Below are 19388 nucleotides of genomic sequence, written 5' to 3' on the forward strand. Positions count from 1 at the left end.
CCCACTGGTTGCTGATGCCTGGGCACACGAGTGTTCTCGGGCAGCCTCTCCATCCCAGAACCGTCTCCACTCACAGCCACAGTCTGTGTAGCTTTTATTTCAATGAGGAAGTAATCAAATCTATGTACAATCTAAAAACAGTAGAAAAGGTGAGTAAAAAGGCCCCGAAGTCCATCAGGGGTGGGGATGGAGTGTGGGCCAGGTGAGCGTTATACCTGGAGTGTGGAGAGGGGGACCTCTGTCCTGGCAACAATGATGACAGAGCCAGGCAGAGGGAGGCTCACCGGGTACAGGGCAGGGAGGGCACTTCCTGGCCGGCTGAGCCTGCCCAACTGTCCCCAGTGGGCAGGCAGAGAACCCGAGACCACCCATGTGGCCAGCCTGGCTTGGACAGGCCTAGGGTGGGCCCAGAAGCCAAGACCTGGCTTGAATTCTGTTAGCAAGTCCAAACCTGCAGAGGAAGGGTTCTGTTTCAGGTGCCCCATTGGCCATCCTGCCCCAACACCACCTGCTGTTTATACCTGCCCTCCCTGTCATCCATCCAGGGCTGCCGGCTCCTCACCCCCCAACCCCTGCTCCACCTGTGCAGCCAGCCCCTTTCAATGGCACCAGCCAAGGCACTGACCTTCACAGTACTGTCCACAGCCCCTGAGAAGAGCCGGCCCCGGGACACAGCCAAAGCAGTTACACTGCCCTGGTGACGCAGCAGGGTCTGTGTGCAGATCATATTGTCCATGCTCCAAACCTGGGGGCACATGGGACGTGAGGACCTGCCCATGTCTGGCCACCCGCCCTGAGCCTCCCACTGTTACCAGGCCAGCACAGACCCTGAGAGACCGGTCATAGGACGCGCTGAACACTTTGGTCTGGTCTGGCGTTGAGATGACCGCCAGGGCATACACAGTGCCGACGTGGCCTGTCAGGGTCCGTACCTGCTCCTTGGACTCGATGTCCCACACCTGAGGTGACGGCACAGGCAGGTCAGAGATACAGACCGGGGAAGATGGGGGCCCAGAGTCAGAGCCTGCCCCTAGGTGTCTGCCCTTACATGGATGAGGTTCTCGTAGGTGCCACAGACAATGTGGTGATTCGTCACGGCGATAGAGTACACACTGCCACCAGACGTCTGCAGGACATGGATGCAGTCTAGGGTCCGGATGTCCCAGATCTATGGGCGATCGCAGGCCAGGCACCTCACCCAGGGCCTCTGGGGCTTCGGACACCGTGGGCAGCCCACTCCCCACCCAGGGTGTATGGGAGGATCCCCCTGCTCTGGCAGGAAGGGGGCGGGGCAGATGGAGTCCTCAGGAAGTGGCCTGGGCAGTGCTGGGAGCGTGGTGCAGCGGTACCTTGATTGTCTGGTAGGAGCCACTGTACAGATAGCTCTGGGCGGCCACCAGGGCCCGTACCCAGTGGTTGAGGCCTGTGAGCTCCTTCTTCAGCTTCAGCTCAGTGCCCACAATGTCCCAGACCTGTGGGGAGAGCTGGGGGTGTGGGCTGGGCGGCCAGGCATTCGGCACCCCAACACCCCACACGTGCACACACACTGCGCTGCCTGACCTTGATGGCCTTCAGGGAGCCGCTGAACAGCATGTTGTGCGAGGAGACCAGCGTGCATACAGGGTTGTCATGGGCCCGGATTGTATTCACCTTCTGCAGGTTCTGGATGTCCCACACCTGGTGGGAGGGAGGACAGGAAGCCTCAGGCACCGGCCCTGCTGCTCTGAGCCTGGGGCTCCCAGCTCCTGAGGCGGCCTGACCCCTCCTGTAGTCCCCACTCACGATGATGGTACAGTCTGCCGAGCCGCTGTAGAGCTTGCACCTGGGGAAACAAGGCCACGGTGTCAGAGAAGGAGAAGCCACCATCCTTGGTAACATTGCCCTGCAGGCCAACGTAGCAGTGGCCACCAGGAACCAGCAGCTTGGGCCAGTGCCAGGGCCACTGCTGCTTCCATGAGCCCAGCCTCAGTATTCTAGTCTCAGGGAGGGGGACTCGGAAGTGGAGGCCCAAACCCTGTGCCTGCCTGGCAAGTGTCTGACTGCCAAGCGGGGAGGTAATTACCCCACTAGCACTGCTGCCAGTCAAGCTGCTGTTTCCTCTGCTCGAGCACCCCCCCCCCCCATACACGCCCATAACACAAAGCCTCATGACACAAGACAGAAGGAAAGTCTAGAAAGGGTCCGTCCCTTTCTAGAGGGGCGAAAAGGTGGCTGGGCCATCTGCTCTATAGTCCTGTCCCTGAGCTGTGCCCAGGCCAGTGACAGCTGAGCTCCTGCCTTCACTCTCTGATGTCCCATCTTTGTCCTCTGGCCACCTGAGGTCCTCCAGGGCCACGGCTCTGCTTTGGGAATGTATGACGTCAAGGATGGAGGGCCCACGTGCTACCATCCAGAGACCCAGCCCTGCTGAAGGTCGAGAGTGCCTCGCAGGAGGGGCCAACACAGCCGTGTGACACATGTGGCCACACAAGCATGAGCTCTCAGCCCACGGGGCAGCAGCTCAGGGTCTCCGGTCCCCGGCTCCATGCGGGCCATGGTCAGTGGGTAAACATGTGCCTGTACTCACCCCTGGATGCAGAGCGCCAGTACAATGCCGTCATGGCCCTCCAGCGTCTTCTGGCACTTGTAGGTGGTACACGTGTCCCACACCTGTAGAGACCAGAGTTACAGCGGGTCCCAGCCAGATCAGCCAGGTGCCAGGGTGGCTTGGTAGGAATGAGAACACAAGCCAGCCTCGGAGAGAAAGCCCCGCCCATGGGAGGAAGCCCCGCCAGGCTGCAGATGCCCCCAGGCAGGACCCCAGCCACCTTGATGGTCTTGTCGGAGGAGCCACTGAAGAGCAGGTCCCCCATGGAGTAGACACAGAGACACCAGACAGGGCCCTGGTGGCCCACGAACGTTCCTTTGCACTTGAAGATCTGCTGCGGGTCGTAGGCTGCAGAGACAGAACGAGCTGGTGAGGGGCCTGGGGGCCTCCGGGAGGGTGGGGGCAGCAGCGGGCCCATACTCACATCCTAGGATGCCCATGTTCAGCCGTGCGTTGATGTGGGACAACTCATCCTGCAAGGCCAAGAGCGAAGGGCATGGCTGCGGCTCCGCCGTCCCCTGCCCGCTGGCCTGGGCTCAGCGGGGGCAGGGCAGGTGTAGCAGCAGCCCTCCCAGCACAGACACCTAATCCTGAGCAGGGCAAGCCTCCTGCTGGGGCCCCAGCTGAGGGACGGTCCTGTGTCCCCCACCCACCTCACCTCCCTGCATCTGTCCCGTGCACGCTCACATTCAACATGGACGCATCCCTCCGGAACTCCATGAGGTCCTCGCTGAGCTTGCTCTGGTTTTCATCCAGGACATCTGAGTGGCAGGGGAGAGGGTGTCAGGGACCAGGAGGAGGGGCTGCACCCCCACCCCCTCTGGGCCAGGCCCTCACCAAACTTGAGCTCCAGGCTCTTCTCCAACTGGTCAATCTTCTCTGAGAGCTTGCCCAGCATGGAGCGCAGGAAGGCGATCTCCTGGTCCTTCTGGGCCAGGGCCACGTGCATCTCGTGGAAGCGGTCATCTGTCTGCTGCAGGAACTCCTTCAGGCCCTCGAAGCGGCAGGTCTCCAGGTGCGTCTCATACGTGTCCTGGTTCCCGATGAACGTGCACCTGGAGGGATATGACAGCTGCCTGCCCCCCTACTCACCAGCTCACCGGTAGGACCCTTCCATCTGCCTCTCCAACCCCAAGAATCTCTCTCACATCCCACTTTTGTGCCCACTGCACCCCAGATGGGCCACCATCCTCTCCACACCTGCACGCCCGCCCACCCATCCTGTTCCCACCAGCACCTAGCAGCCAGCGGGCCACTTTGCAAGGAACACCCAACCCCTTTGCTCTTGCTCAAAGCTCCTTCAAGGGCTCCTCATCAGCCTGCCTCTTTTCCCACCCCCAGCCCCCTCTGGTCTCAGGTCTGGCTCTGCTCAAGTCCTCCCCTGCTGGTCCAGCTGCCAGAAGCTCTTGCCCTGGTCTTTGCCCGGCTCAAGCCCACACATGCGTTAGTTCTCAGCTCACACCTTCCCTGACCACCCCAGCTCCCCAACCATTCCGCCCTGTGTTCCCATGGGGCTCAGGTCTCTCCTTCGCGGCACCTGTACCTCAGTTTGTAATTACATAGTCGACGGTGTGGCTCCCGCTAAGGTCCATCTCCCCAGGGACCCTGGCTGTCTCCCCAGCGCCCAGCACACAGGCGGATCTCAACAAAGGTTTGCTGAAGGAGGGACTGTGAATGGCAGCCCAGGCCCCCCCGCCCATCCTCCTGCCCGTCCACCCCCACCCTGGGGCAGCCCCCACGCACCCACCCCCGCCCACTCACCCGTACTTGGAGTGGGGACACTTGATGTGCTCGCACTCCTTGAGGTGGGCCTCCAGGTTCATCTTGAGGAGGGGCGGGCAGCTGGGGTTGTTGGGGCACCGCACGGGCCTGTAGTCACAGCTGCTCTCGTGGTCCCTGTGAAAGGTGCCACATGGGACGGGCTGAGTCCCCAGAAGTGCTGCTTTTAGCACCCCTGGGAGGGGGGGAGCTGGGGGCCCCGGGGGGCACTTACTTCCGGGCGCTGAGCTTGATAGTGAAGGGGCACCCTCGGGGGTCCACCTCAAAGACGGTGGGCTTCCCCACCCCGGCTGCCCGACAGCCGTGCCTGCAGTGGATGGAGAGCTCCCCGATCTGCTCGGCCACCGCGATGTTGTTCACTACCACCGTCAGCTTGGCGTTGTCCACAGGACACTTCTCTGGAGGGGAGGGCATGCTGACCCCACGGCCCACCAGCCACCCTCTCCTGGCACCTCTGCCCAGGGCACTGTGGCCAGGCTGCGTGAGCGGGGACACTGTTCCCTGGTTAGCTACCTGGAGCCTGCTTCCCCCAGCTGGGTGGATCGAGCCTCTGTCAGGGGCTCGATCCACCCATCTACCTGCGCTCTGAGGTGCCCAGAACAGTAAGCGGTACATGGCCAGGCCACCAAGAATAACCACTGGGGGAGTGGAGACCTCCCTGCTGACCAGGAAGTCTGGGACAGGGCCAAGGGTGCTGGGGACAGAGTGGGAGGGGACCTAGCTCCGGGCCTGGCAGGGGTGTTGGCTGGCTGCTCATGCCTGAGACCGAGGCAGCAGCCTTGATAGTGAGGGTGCAGAGCCCAGGAGGTCCCCAGCTGCGGGTCTTACTGCTTTGCTCGTCAACATCTTGAGCCTGGCCCGAGCGCACCCAGGGGCCACCGCCACCCGCAGCAGAGACACTGTGCACAGGACTAGGAGAAGCCGCTGTGCAGCCAGGGGCACCATCAGTGCTGGGCCTAGGCTGGGACCTCCCTGGAGGGTCCTCCCTCCCATCTGGAGAACAAGGCGGCCAGGCCTGGGTCTGGGAGGGCCCTACCTGACTTCAAGGCGCATCGTCGACAGAATGTGTGCTGTGGAGACAACGGGCAGACTTGGGGCATGGCCGCAGTCACCCCCACCTGGTGCTCAATGCAGAGGGCACCTGCTGGGTGGCCAGACCAGGCCTGTGACCAGGGTCCAGGCTCCACATGGACGGGGCTGGCAGCCCACCTGGCCCCACGGTGCACAGGTCAGGGAGGGGACGGGCAGCCTCACCCCACACGTGGTGATCACAGGGTCCTTGAACACACTGCAGCAGAGCTGGCAGCACAGCTTCACCGAGGGCTGCTCGGCAAACACCAGCGGCTCCTAGAACCAGGCAGGGCCGGTGAGGGTGGGGCCCAGGGGTGTTGACATGGGTGAGGGGCACCCAGCCCCTCCCCCTGCAGGCCTGAGCTGCCCTCTCAGGGTAGGGGCACCTCAGCTGGGACATGTGCCAAGAGGAGCCTGCTGAGGCCCAGGGCCCAAGTAGGGAGGACCCCTGTAGCCATGCCTTCGGCCCACCTATGCCCGATTAACTGAGAGGGCAACTAGAAAGGGCCCTACACAGGTCCCACCTTTGGCTCCCAAAGCTGGCCCCTGGGCAGCCCCTGCGGTGGGGAGTGAAAAGAACATGCCTAGGGGACCTGGCCAGGGCCAGAGAGGATGGGGGTCCCTGACCCGATCCGATCACCGTCTCACTGTGCCTGAGGGGAAAGTGCCCTCCCACTGCCACAGCACAGTGAGGGTCCCTTGGAGTCCTCTGAGCTGAGCCCACCCGATGGCCACCACACCTACCGGCTCCTCCTCCTCCTCGGGCAGCGAGAACGTGGAGCGCAGGGACATGCTGGACTCGGAATGCAGGGAGCGGACGGAGATGGCCGAGTCGGAGCGGCGCGGGGTGCTAATGGGGGGCTGTGGCACGGAGACAGGTACCGGTCAGCCAGCGGGGAGGTTGGGGCCGAGCCCCTGTGCACACTGAGGGCAGTGGGCCCCCCCCGGGGCTGCCCCGTTCTCCGGGTGCTCACTCAGCCTGCCGGGGCCATGGTGTGTGCCTGGGAGCCGGTGCAATGCCCAGGCCCCCTCCTGCCCAGCGGTCCCAGCCCTATTAGGCCGCCCACTCACGTCTGCCAACTTTCTTTGTGTAAATGGAGAGACTTCCTGCTATTCAATTCTACGAGGACACGCTAGGCCTGTTTCCTGCTTCCCGTGAGGGAATGTGGGCTGCACAGGGGGCACCTCCACCAGCCAATCCTGGGGCAGCCGTGGCCCCTGGACTGCTGGAGGGAAGGGAATGGGAGGCTGGCTGGGAGAAGCTGTGGGACTCCGGGTGCCTGTTAGACTCAGCTGCCCGCCTGGCCTCCCTGGCTGGGGACACTGGGCCAGGCCAGTGGGGCTCCCAGGGAAGGTGACGACACCCCCACTGAACCTTGGCCAGGCTTCTGCATGCAGGAGGGACAGCCACAGGTGCCTGCCTCTGCCTGAGCCACCGAAGATGAGGATTTGGGGGAGTCCTGGAACCCTCCGGAACAGTTCAAGAGCCCTTACTCCCATACACCCACTCCCGCTCTGAAGCCTCATTTGTGAGCCACAAACCTCCTGCCTCTACACCCAGACCATGGGCCCTTCCTGGTCCCGGCCGCTCTGGGGCCAAGCTGCCTCTGAGCCTCCGTGGGTGTGGGGGCTGTTGGAATGATCCCCTCCCCACCAGCCCAGAATGTGAGACCCGCCAAGGACAGAGTGATGCCGGGCCAGGCAATGCCAGTTCTGCAGAGCCCAGCCAGTTCCAGGGCCTGGCTTCCCTAAGCGAGGGCAGCAGAGATCCCTGTGACCCTCGTGTGCCCACAGGAGGCACCTCCCTCACCAGCACCGTGCCCACCTCTCTTCACAGCCTCCCAAGTGGCAAGTTTGCATGGAAACGCCACATGAGAAACAAGAGGGGAAAGTCAGAGGAAGTGAGTCAAACCATCCCCATGGGCAGCAGTGGAAACCAGAGGGCAACAGGTCCAGATGGGAGCTGGGCCAAGCAAGCTGGGCCTGGCCTGGCTCTACTCTCCCATCTGCCTGCCCTCCTCAGCGAGGGAGCTGATGCTGCCAGCTACCCAGGGCAGGCGGAGAGGCAGCCTGTGGGGCCCCAGCAGCCAACGATAAGGTGCCCAGGGGGTCATGGCCTCAGGGTCCTCACAGCACATTTCCACCCCCTTTGGGCCACCAAGCGCCAGGATCACAGAAACCACAGACACGGGGTATTCGCTTCCTTGGAGGCCCCAGTGGGAAGGCGGGCCTTCTTGATCCCAGCCATACTCCCGTGGGCAGGCCGGAGGTTGTGGAGACGGAGACAGGCAGAGCTGGAGGAAGTAGGACATGTCGTGTGACTTGTCTTTACAGAGGACCCAGGGCAGTGCCTGGCACAAGAGTGTTTTGTCAAATCATTAAAAACACTGTTTTCTTCCTATTAAATAGGAAACAAAGGCCTGGCGGCCTAGCATGACGAGAAGCCTTGGGTCCTGGGAGGCCGGCAGCACGGGAGAACCAGGGGAGTCCATCAGGTTGCCAAGGGAAAGCAGAAAGCAGGACACAGGACAGGTCAGTGGCAGGAGGGTCCAAATGTGCCGGTGTCTCCCCCACACCCGTGGGGCAAGTCCTCGATTCCCCAGGCAGGCCCAGAGCCCAGCGATGAGTGCCAGCGGACAGAAAAGCAGGGCATATCCACTGTGACCCCAGCCACATGGCCCCTACTCTGCAGAACCTTTCTCACTGCAGAACCAGCAGCAAGGGCCTCTCCAGCTCCCCTGCAGTCAGCACGCGCCTTGCGGGCCCCCTCTGCTGACCCCCCAGCTTGGGCCTGTCCACCTTTCGCCATCTGCTGGGGCCCATCTTCCTCATTAGGAGCCCCTTCTTGGGCCTCCTGCCGCTACCTGGCAACCCACACTTCATCCTCTACTCAGCAGCATGGAACTTAAAAAATGGGAATTTGATCTTGCTGCCCTCCTGACTGAACCTTCAGTGGCTCCCACCTACTCAAGATGGAGCCAAACGCACTGTACCCTCTGGCCCAGCCATCCCTGCTGGCCACCTCTCCCACGCAATCCTGCCTCGGTGCTTGGGCCTCAGGGTGTCCACACACACTAGCACTCTGTCTCACCAGCTCCCTGGGCTCAGGGCTCCTTGAGGCTGAGCCTCCTACCTTCAGCTCCTCCTGGGACCTGGTCCTGGGAGAGAGGGCATAGCGGGAGGCTCCTGCAGGGTGGGGAGGGGCGAGTCTGGTCCAGACCTACCATACTGTCCTCCTCATCCCGAGGGGAGTAGGCAAGGGTGCTGGAAGAGGAGGGTGTCCTGCGGTGCTGTTTGTACGTGCTGCTCCCATCGGCTGCCAAGAAAAGAGGGCCGGATGCCGTGAGTGTGGGACTCGGAGGGAGGCCTGACCTTCTGTGGTGGGTGGTGGGCTAGGCAGGTGCAGAGACTGGGCTGGACATTGGGCTAGTCGTCTTTAGGAAGACGACTTCTTCTTGCCTCTGCCTACTCCTACTGCCTCCTTTTGGATTTGAAGGCAACTCGGCTGGGGCTGGGCTCAGGGGCACCTGGGAACGCTGTCTCCAGCAAGTGCTTGAGCAGGGCACAGCATGAACTGGCCCCGTGCCCCCAGCAAGGGCCCCAGCTTGCTCTGTCATTAGCTCTCAGCCCTCTCCAGGACGAGGCAGGCGGGGGCTCAGGTGGCCCCCCCAGTGCCTGAGCCATAGGGCTCCACCTGCCCTGGACAGTCCCAGCGCTGAGCCCTGCCGCCTGGGGGTGGTGGTTGGAGGAGTCTTCTCTCAGCGTCTACAACCAGCTCCCAGCACCCAACCTAAACGGGGAGCCACTCTGTGCCCAGCTGAGGCCTGAAGCCAGCACGCGAGTGATTACACCTCGGCAGGAGCTGGGACATCATTCTGTCTGACCTTCAAGGTAACCCTGCCCGGTGGGTTCTTTGATAACCTCAGGCCACAGAGGAGGAAACTGAGGCACAGAGAGGTCTGAGGCCCCTCAGCCGGCATGTGGAGAGGCCAAGATGGCAGCCTGGTGGTCTAGGGCCACTTATCTCCCACCTCCTTCCCTGGCATGGTCACAACCCGAAATCGGCCACTGGCCTCGCTTCCCCCTGGGAAGGCTGCTGGAGGCCCACACCCTCCTCCTCTTACAGGTCACCCTGGCTGCCCCGAGAAGGGGCTGGTCAGGGGTCCACGTGGGAGCAGGAGGAAGCCAGAGGCCAGGAGTGGCGGCCACTAGCCTCAGGCCCCAGCCACACCCAGATGTCACAACCAGCCCAAAGACCTGGGATTATGATCCAGACTTCAACTGGCTCCCCTGTGACTGGGCCTCAGTTTCCCCATCTGCAATGAGCGGGACCAGGTGAGGCAAGTGTTCATGCCCAGCTCTGACCCATCACTGCCATCAAGGGAGTCACTGGGCAGGACAAGGACAAGAGAGGCCCCTGTCATTCACTGCCTGGGAGCTTTCACCTGCATTACAGGGCTGTGACATCTCTGAAGGTAGATGAAGAATTAAGATAGTTACTTGGCTGGTGAGATTAGGGGTGATGTTTATTTTCTTTTCCCTCAGGAGAAAAAAAATCTAAGACGAAAACAGGGCTCTTTCCGAGCCCCTCAGGGGGTCGCTCAGCGGCAAAGAGGAGCTGGTGTGAGCAGCCCGGTGACCGTAGCACCACGGGTATCCAGAGGAAACCGAGGAAAAGCAATTAAAACAGCAATTAGCAGCTGGTGTGCTCCTATGAGCGGCCCAGTGCCAAAAAGGCAAAAGAACAAACCATCCCTGGAACCCTAGTCCTGACAGGAGGGGCCCCGCACCCTTTGGGAAGGAGGGCGTGCCCTCGTGTGCCAGTTCCTCACAGCGCTGGAGCCACAGCTGTGGGACCAGGCTCGAGAAAGGACCCCGTGAGCACATCGTGTCCCTGACCTATGCCCGCACAGTCCCCAGGTCCAACCTTGGAGGCTGCTAGGAGCCTGGGGCAGGGCTGAGCGGGAGTCAGTGTGACAGGACAGGTATGTGTGGGGTGCCGGGGAAGCTGAGGCAGTCCTCCCTGGAGAGGTGACGGGTAAGGCACCAGGAAGAAGGGCCAGGGGGCTGGTGGAGTTGGGGAGGGCCCAGCGGCAAAAGCAGAATCCCCGGGAGCAGGATGGCAGACTCCTGTCCAGCTGGGGAAGGGGACCGAAGCCAAGCGGCCTGGTCTCCAAAGCCAGCTCCTGCTCCCTGCCCCACCAAGAAAGGCCCCACGGACCCTCGTGGTGTTAGAGGCACCCAAATTATGCCCAGCTGGGCTGGCCTGGGCTCACAGGCTCACCTTTCGTGATAGTGGTAACAGCTGAAAAGGCGGGCCCGAAGGTCGTTTCCATTCTGGTCTGGAGAGAGAACAGATGAGACGTGGCCTTGACTCCAGAAAGGACGTGGACACATGTGGCCATGTAATGGCATGCTGTCACCTAACGCACCCCCGTGCACATACACACGGACACACCACCCACACGCACATCACAGCCTGCCCACAGGACCTCCAGAGAGGGACCCCTCTGGAAGCTCTGTTGGGGGGCCCTGGGCCGTGGGGGGTGCACAAAGAGCAGACCCTTACCCACGGGGTGCCCCTTACCCCAGTGGCGATGTCTGGGGTATGAAGAGTGGTAGGCCCTCCAGAGAAGCGGTTGTAGCGGGTGCTCTTGCCTGAGCTCATGCTCTAGAGAGGCATCTAGGGTCCCCGGGCAGTGTCCCCTGTGGGTGGAGCACAAAGGGGGGCTTTAGAGATGGTGGCCAGGCCCCTGTCAGCTGGCTGGGCCTGCTCCACACAGAAGGCCTGCTCTGGCCAGTCCGCCATGGGGCACACGTCTGCCTCTCTGCATCACCGATACCAACAAGGGCAGGTCCACGCGGGCAAAGTCCCTTCCCCTCCCTCCTGTCCCAGGTGCGACAGGCTTGAGGAAGGGAGGAAGCTCTGGATGTAGGCAGGCAGCTGGCACTCAGTTTTACCTTCCTTGAAGGCTTAACACTTCGGAAAAGCCCACCCAGCTCTGCTCGAGGTAGAGAGCACACCCAACCACCCTCCCATGCTCTGTCTGCTCTTCTGGGTCTGAGGGCCAAGTTTCCCTGGAGCCAAGGCGGGGCACACAACGTGACCAAGTTACATGCCTATTTCCCGCCAGGGAAGGTCAGGACTGGGCCAGCCCCAGTCTGCAGGATGGTGGAGACGATGGCCACACCCCAGAGAACCTGTTGGGTGACGTACCTGGAGCCCAACTCCTCACGAGCCTCAACACACAGAGCAAGCACCTTCTAGGCAGGGGGAGGAGGGGCCAAGTGAGGAGCCGACTCTTCCCCTTGTGCAGGTCACCTACCCCAGGACCAAAGGAAACCTCCTAGCCCCTCCACTGTGACTCAGGGCTGCTGGGCTAACTGGCAGAAAGAAGGCACAGTGCGAATCATCCCAGGCCTCCAACCACTCCACTCCCCAGAAGAGAGGGGCTGGGGTGGCTCAGAAGTGCCCACGGGAGAGAGAAGGGATTAGAGCCACTGAGGACGGCCCAGAGAGCAGCCCTACTGCCAGACAGAGCCCACCCTCTGGTGGTCCTATCGGCAGGCGCCCTCCAGCGGTTTTCCCACTGTCAGCACCCACAGCACTCTGCAGCCAAGAGCCGCGTCTGCCCGCACAGCGGACTCAGCCGTGTTCAGAGCCACAGACAGGCCTGGCTTGAAGGTGGGGAGGGTGGCCAGACTCATCTTGCTCCCGGTGGTGGGATGGGAGGCGGGGGCCCCACCCTGTGGCCTGGAGGTCCTTCAGGGCCGAGAAGGCTGCTGAGCCCCCCACACTGTGGGAGGGGGCGGGAAATGCTCTCTGTTCCCGCCCCAGGTGAGTACAGCACGGGCCAACTGCACAGTCTAGCTGGTTCTGGCACTTTCTTCATCAAGCAGTGTCTGCCCCCCCACACATACGATGGCCAGGCAGTGTGACTTGGGGTCCTCCCAGCGGTCCGCCAACCCAGCCTACGGTTCTGCAGGGAGGAGCTGGCTCCCACGCCCTGTGTCCCTGCTCTCTCTTTGTTCTTCTCTCTCTACCTGCCCTTTCAAATGCCACCAGCAATGCCACCCTCCAAGTGCTCATGACTCAGGACTCAACAGGTTGGCTCTCAGGCCCTGCCCCCACTAGGCACCACCCCCACCCTCATGCTCTGTCCACCCTGTGGATTCACTTACATAGGGGGACCTGAGAGCGTGGCCAAAGCCTCCCGTCCTGTCCACCACTCCCCCTGCCATGACTCAAAAGGCTTGGCTGTGTGCCCCAGACCAGTCTCTCTGGTGGCCTGTCTTCTCAGGGAAGAATGCGCAGTGCCAGGCCCTCGGGCAGAGGTGTGAATGTGGCACATCTGGAAGCCTCACCTCCAGGGCGACTGCTGGTCTCCACACTAACCAGGAAGTCTTGGGGACCACCCTGCTTGCGGTAAGGAGGCCAGGCCAGGGGAGGCCCAGACAGCCCGAAGCAGGAGCTCCAGGACTCCACCAGCAGTAGAAAAGGATCCACCCTCTTGGGAAACCCAACGGTGGCTCCTGGCCCAGCACCACAGGGCAGGGAAGGGGCGGGGGGGGGGGGGGTCACAGGGAGGCAGCTGGCCGGCACTGACCTGCATCTTACAATCCATGTGCTACCTCCACTGCGAGCTCCCAGGGCCAAGAGGCCAGCTGCTGGCTCCAGCGAACAGTGCCCGTGGTCCGGGGTCAGGACCCCGGCAAGCACTCCCCCCCGGGACCACGGCCAGCCCACCAGCCTCCGTGGGTCCCGCGTGCCCCAAGTACCGCAGCGCCTGTTGCTACAGTCTGGGAGAGCAGGCCTCTGGCTGTCCCTCGCTCTGAAGTGAAGTAAACAGAAAGGCATGCAGTGCTCACAGGGTAACATGCAAATAGGCTGGAAAGTCCCAGACGGCCAATAGTGGACAGGCCTGCAGCCCCACAGCCCCCACACACCACCTATCGGGGGACCTACAAGATTGACCCGTGAGCCAAGCTGAGCCAGGGAAGGAGGGAGGGAACCATTTCCCGGTTCACCTGGCGTGGGCAGGACCCCGGGATGCAGTCCAGCCGCCCCCCCCATCTGTGTGCCCCACCCAGCCTGGAACAGTGATTGCTTGCTAAGCATCTTGGAATTGAGCAAGATGCTCTCAGCCCGCCCTCAGCCCGGTCCCCCAGGGGCTGCATTCTGCAATAACAGTCTTCCCCTGCATGGTATCCTCTGGCGCAGCAGGCCAGAACCCCAGCTACAGGGATGCTGGATGCAGCTGTTCTGGGGGGGGGGGGGGTGCCCTGAACCCCGATGGCAGGTAGGCCTCTTCCCCAACCCATAGTCAGCCTGAGGTTCTCAGACAGTCAGGGAGCTGTCAACTAGAACAAGAATCCTTGCCTGCCCAAGGACCTGGCGTCTCCCAAACTGGGAAAAGCCACAGGCTGGTGGGCTAGGCAAACCCGGCTGTGGGTGGGGAGAGCAAGAAAGGCTTCAGCTCCCTCCGAACAGCCTGCCAAGTCCCCACCCTGCCTGTTCCCAGGGGCCTCAGGGGAGCCCAGGAGTCTTTGTCTACCCATGTCCATGTCCAAAGGGCTCCAGGGGCCCTGGGGTGCGCTCACTGTCCGATAAGGAACCAGACAGCCACCTGCAACGCTTCATCTCTTCAGGAACGCCCCCGTCACCCCCCTTCTCTGAGCAGCCTGTGAGGGAGGGCAGGCCAGCTTGTTGGGAACCCCTCCCCAACCCACCCCCTGGAGGCAGCCCAGAATCTACTGCTCACCCCTTTCCCTTGGGAAGCACTCAGAGGGGGTGTGGGTCAGGCATGGCCTGGGTCCCCACCCACTTGGGCCCTGTGGCTGGCAGCCAGTGGCGTGGGCGGCCCAGGTGGGCCATGCTGGAGTCGGGACAGTGGGGTAGCCAGACGCAGGTCCCCACTAGGGCCAAGCCCCACCTCGAGGCAGGTCCTCCAGCAGCCCCAGGCAGCGGATGTGGCAGGGTCTCCTGAACAGCAGTTGAGCCAGCGAGGAGTAGGTGTGCCCTGGAAACAGGTTCGGCCTCGACTGCCCCAGGGAGGAGTACCGGTGGCTCCGGACACGTCAGCCCACCTGCCACCGAGGCCGGCTAGCTGGACTTCTGCCAGAGTCCCAGGTGCAGCCCCTGGGTCAGCCCCTGCCCTGGGATCCCCTGACCCAAACCCAGGCCGGGCTGCCAAATCCTATAGAAACAGGCCTGGTTGCCATAGCAAACGCACATACACACACTTCTCTGGTTGTCTTTAGCACATTTTTTCCATCTCAAACAGGTAGAGTGTGACACTCGGGATCCCCTCAGCACCCAGGAGGCCCTAACCTGAGGCCTGCCCAGCCTCCCTTCCCTCCCAGCACCCAGCCCAGGCCTCTGCCCTCACCTCGCCTGCTTTCTCTCTGCACACACAGCCCCGACTCCATGGAGGCCGTGAGGCCTGTCTGACTAGACACCTGCGGTGGCCTCCCCACCCCCGGGGCTCTGCTCCCTTGCACCCCCATCCAGCCTCCTACCTTTCTTGTCCAGGTCCAGCCTCTCGAGTCCACGGGCCCGGGCCCTTGTGCTGGCAGGAGGGGGTTCCTCCTGCTCAACTGGCCCAGCTTTAACCCCTACTTGGAATGGAAATGCCTTCACTTCCCCTCCTGCCTCGGAGCCAGCCTCATCTCCCCGTCCTTTCTTGCCCACACCTGAGGGCTGTGTACAGGGCAGGGACCTAGACCAGCCTAGGGGACGTCCAAATCCAGACCAGGGAGAGCCTTCTGGGAAGAAGTGGCATGTGTAACCCCCTCACTGCAGGAGCCACTTATTCCTGCCCATACCCTCCCTCCAACTCAGCGCCCAGCCTGGCCTGGCTGCAGGGGCAGCTCTGGGAAGCGTGATCCTGGCTGTCTCAAATCCATAGGTCGAAACTTGTAGAAACAGGTCCTGGGCCTTTGCCCAAGAGCCAAGTGGCCAGTGGTGCCCGGGCCTGGTATACACCTCCAGGTCCCCTCAGCCATTTCCTCACCACGCCGTATGGCTTCCGGCTCCCTGGCTTCCTCTTTCTCGCTTCCCTGCAGAAGTTGGGGAGGCACAAAGTCGCCAGGACACAGCCAGTCTGAAGGTGCACTGTGAGCGTAGAGGGCAGAGACCTGGCCTGGCCCGCTCCACAGTTCACCCCACGCCCTTGCGGCCTGTGAACCACTCCTTCTGTATATCCCTCAGCCCTGGGTTCTTGCCAGGCTGCTCCTTCTACCTGGTGCCCTCCCACAAGGGTTCAACCCCGCCACAAGGCTTCCAGATCGCTCGCCTCCTCCTTCCTGGGGTGGCCAAGTGCCAGGTCTGCATAGTGACTTTAGCACGAGCCCCCAGTGCCCATTTCCTCCTTCATCTGTCCCCCCTGACTCCATGCTCCTTCAGGGAGCAACGACATCTCTTCTGCCCAAGAGAACCCTGTATCTGTTGGAAGTCAAGGGGTTGGTGGGCCCCTCAGAGGGCCTGGTGGAGTCCTAGGTGCCCACCCACGAGTGAGGCAAGGCCCATGGGTACGCAGGTTTAGAGCAGGTCACATCCTGCTGACACCTACCAGGGCTCGGCGTGCGCTGGCACTTCACACACATGCTTTACACTGAACCCTTCATGTGTCCGTTAGGGAGGTGGAAGAGTACCGTGGTCAAAGCCACAGGCGCCAGACTCAGACAGACCTGGGTTCAAATCCCACTTCTGCCACTTAACAGCTGTGTGACTTTAGGCAAGCTGCTTGTCCACCTGGGCCTCAGATTTCTCACCCACAAAATGGAGTGGATATACCCACATCTGGAAGGAACCGTGAGAGATGACGCATGAGTAAACAGTGAAAGACCCGCAACAGCAGCTCTACTTTGAGAGCTGACAATGGAGGGTAAGAGGCTGTCCCAGGGACATCCAGCCAGCAAGAGATCATGCCGAGGCTGACCAAAGCCCTGTTCCTCTGCTTTCTCCATTGCCACCAGCAAGCCAAGGAGTCCCACCATGCCCTTAGGCCAGCTCCATGCCAAGTTATACCAGGGAACAGCCAAATCACAGGGTCCAGGCTGCTTGGAACCTCCTGACCAGCTCAGACCCTTTAACCACATCTTATTCCACTTCCCAAACTGTTCACCCCTTTGTTCAGCAAGCTGGCTAAGGGTCACACTGAATGCATGCCAGGCTCTATGCTAGCAAGAGGGGACGGGGTGACACCTAAACGTGAGTCTGACCCTGGAGAAGCTAGGAGCCTGGTGTAAGGGGCAGAGAGGGTTAGGAGTACTACTAAGCTCCATATCACCTGTCAAAGGCACTTTTCCACAGGTTTCTGTACCACCTAAGTCAATACTGAAGACCCTGATCTTTTTCATTCATTTCCAGAAAGCTCATGACACACAGCCACAGAGGGAGTTACTCCACAGGGAACCCGCAGGTTGGGCCCCTCCTTCCTTGCTGGTCACCTCCCTCAGACAGGCTGCCCATATTCCTGCTTCCCCTCAGAGGGAGGCTCTGGCTTCCTGAACACAGTGTAACTATAGGACGTAGAAACTTCGAGACACAGAGAAATGTGAATGCCCAGAGCAGCAAAAGTAGGCATTTACGACAGAGGCTGTGCCTGCCACAGGCCCTCAAGGAAGGGATGTGGGAAGGGAGAGGCCTAAAGAAAGAGAATGAGGAAGAGAAAAGCCCCATGCTTGGTGAAGGCAGCCCCCAAGAGAGGGAGCCTGGGTGTGCACTGGAGGGGTCTGAGGGATGGGGAGAAGGGTAGGCAGACAGGCTGGGCAGCAAGGAGCTCTAAGCAAAGGAGGCAGCAAAGTAGATTGGAACCCCACCTCTTCGTATCCACTCCACTCCGCCCCAGAGCAGGGATGTATCCAGTAGGACCCCAGATTCAGCCCCAGCTGAATACCCAGATCTGGCTCAAGACAACCAGGCCCAGTGAGGAGTAGAAGATGAGGCCCCCAACCCACTCTTCTCTACGCACAGGCCAGCCGCCTCACTCTCTCCTGCTTGCTCACTGACCCCAGTTTCTCCTCCGCACACAACCAGAGGCTCCTTACTACACTTAGATCTGATGCAGGCTCTCCTGTGGTTGAGTCCTCCAACGGCCTCCCTTGTAAGCACAATACAATCCCTGCCACCTCACTCACTGGCCTGGCCTCATCGACTTCGCCTCTCACCCCGTTGCCAGTACTCACTGATGGACGCCAAGCCCTTTACCCATCTTGCTCCCTCTGCCTGGCATGCTCTTCCAGCAACTTCCAGGACAGGCTGCTTGCTGTAGGTCTCCCCCACCCCAAGCCTTTCAGGAGCCTCCAGTACTCTCTCAGCGCCCTGTTTCTTTCATAAGCACCGACCACAACTCCTCATGATTCTGTCTATGTATTGTCAGTCCCTTCCCCCTCTCTACATCACCGGTTCTCACGGGGGAAGGATTTTGTTCCCCTGGAGACGTTTGGCAATGTCTGGAGACATTTTTGGTTGTCTTAACGGGAGTAGGGACGGTACTGGTATCTAATACCGTCCCTACATCCTACAAGGCACAGCAGAGAATGATCGGCACGAACTGTCAACAGTGGTGAGGCTGAGAAAGCCTACGAGTACTGGGATCATGCTCTCCGCAGTCTCCCGGCGCCTACAACACCCCGGCGGCGCTCAATAAACGCAGGAAGAAGGAATGAATAAAGGAGAGAAAGGAAGGATGGAGCGAGCGACGGACCCGCTGACAGGCAAAAAGAGGAACAGGAGCCGAGACCCCAGCCCATCTCAGCCCCGCCCCCCAGGCCTGACCCCTCGCGGGACTCCGAGGCACCCGCCCCCCGCCCCACCGCGCGGTCCCGAGGCACGAGCCACGACTTCGGCGCGAACACTCACCCGCCCGCGGCCGCCGGGGAGCGGCAGCACCACCCTCCCGCTTCATCGTGCCCCCTCGGCCGCCGGCCGGGAAAGGGACCGGACGCGCGAGCCGGAAGTGCTCAGATGCTGCGCCTGCCGGGATTTGTAGTTCCCCGGCTCTCATGACCCTGGCGGCCGCCTCACGCTCAGCTCTTCAGAAACTACGACTTCCGGCGGCTCCGATGTCGCGGGGCGGGATTGGCGGCTTGAGAATCACTCTATGTTGCAGATCGGAGTCTGATTGGTCTTGTGTATCCGTCGCTCACAGTTAGCCTCTACAAAAGGGAGGATCACCCCCACCCCCATCCAATCCCCAAGAAATACTATGGCGCGATTGGTGAAAACAAAGTGTAGCGAGCGGAGCGTATCAGCGGCCGGGATGGGGGGCGGATACTTCCGCCGGAATTGTCCAATCGCAGTGTTGGTGCAGTTTCTATAAAAGCTTGAGCCTGGCACGTTCCCGCTCTTTCGCGGTGGATTGCGAGCGTAGGATCTTTTCGTGCGCTCTGTGCGCAATGCCTGGAGAAGAACTGGTCGCCCAAACCCGCAGGCTGGCCTAGCCTCGTCCTGTACTCCATTTTGGTCCTCAGCGTTGTGCACGTTTCTTGCTCCCCCGACGCCCCGTTCGGGCAGGGAACTCCGAATCTCCAGACCTACAGTTCCCTACAGGTAAGATTGGGCCGGGCCTGGTTTCCCCCACTCCGCTCCGAGCCTGTGATGAATTGCTTTAATTTCTGACACCTCGTATGAAAACTGCACATGCAGTCTGATTATATTGCAAGACTGAGGCTTCACGGTGCGCCCCATTGACGGGTCTGAGGATAAAAACATGGGGAGAGTGGGCTTCTTTCTCTCTACATTTCGGCGCTGTCTGCTTTTCAGGGCCGTCGGTGACTTGCCTGGAGACCTTGAATGTAAGTCAACGTCAATCAGTCCAGGGACCTGGTGGTAAGGCGGGAGTAGTTCATATCTATCTGAAGTGCTTAGCAATAAAGCAAAGGTGGTATGAGTTGATAGGAGTGCAAGTGTCTTTATTTTCACACACCATTTGCACCCCAGGGGACT

The 19388-nt window shown here is 61.2% G+C and overlaps 1 protein-coding gene, 1 long non-coding RNA gene and 1 other non-coding gene across 18 annotated transcripts; 2 read left to right on the forward strand and 1 right to left on the reverse strand.

Moving 5' to 3' along the window:
- Window positions 1-77: 77 nt before the first annotated feature.
- TRAF7 (TNF receptor associated factor 7) lies at window positions 78-18455 on the reverse strand. Of its 16 annotated transcripts, none has more exons than XM_019713125.3 (23): window positions 18303-18453; window positions 16009-16238; window positions 15451-15496; window positions 11025-11143; window positions 10722-10779; window positions 8662-8753; window positions 6182-6298; window positions 5621-5713; window positions 5403-5436; window positions 4581-4764; window positions 4349-4483; window positions 3425-3642; window positions 3275-3348; window positions 3012-3060; window positions 2808-2935; window positions 2567-2649; window positions 1783-1822; window positions 1561-1677; window positions 1350-1472; window positions 1049-1168; window positions 828-959; window positions 626-745; window positions 78-451 (listed from the first exon to the last, which is right to left on the reverse strand). In XM_019713125.3, the coding sequence occupies exons 4-23, from the start codon at window positions 11103-11105 to the stop codon at window positions 437-439; spliced, it is 2013 nt and encodes a 670-aa protein (XP_019568684.1). In that variant the 5' UTR covers window positions 11106-11143; window positions 15451-15496; window positions 16009-16238; window positions 18303-18453; the 3' UTR covers window positions 78-436. The 16 variants fall into 16 exon arrangements, with proteins under 16 accessions (XP_019568684.1, XP_088657466.1, XP_074178925.1 ...); XM_088801340.1 differs by having other exon boundaries at window positions 11007-11143; XM_074322824.2 differs by having other exon boundaries at window positions 14957-15496.
- Window positions 18456-18624: 169 nt separating this feature from the next.
- LOC109435318 (uncharacterized) lies at window positions 18625-19337 on the forward strand. The gene is made up of 2 exons (XR_002135951.3): window positions 18625-18992; window positions 19206-19337. It is a non-coding gene; the product is annotated as an uncharacterized LOC109435318 (long non-coding RNA).
- Window positions 19033-19115, forward strand: LOC141569529 (small nucleolar RNA SNORD60). Its single transcript, XR_012493254.1, has one exon. It is a non-coding gene; the product is annotated as a small nucleolar RNA SNORD60 (small nucleolar RNA).
- Window positions 19338-19388: the final 51 nt, after the last annotated feature.

The sequence above is a fragment of the Rhinolophus sinicus genome, chromosome 10, assembly GCF_057876585.1.
Source record: "Rhinolophus sinicus isolate RSI-liver-muscle chromosome 10, RSI-T2T, whole genome shotgun sequence".
Classification (NCBI taxonomy): domain Eukaryota; kingdom Metazoa; phylum Chordata; class Mammalia; order Chiroptera; family Rhinolophidae; genus Rhinolophus; species Rhinolophus sinicus.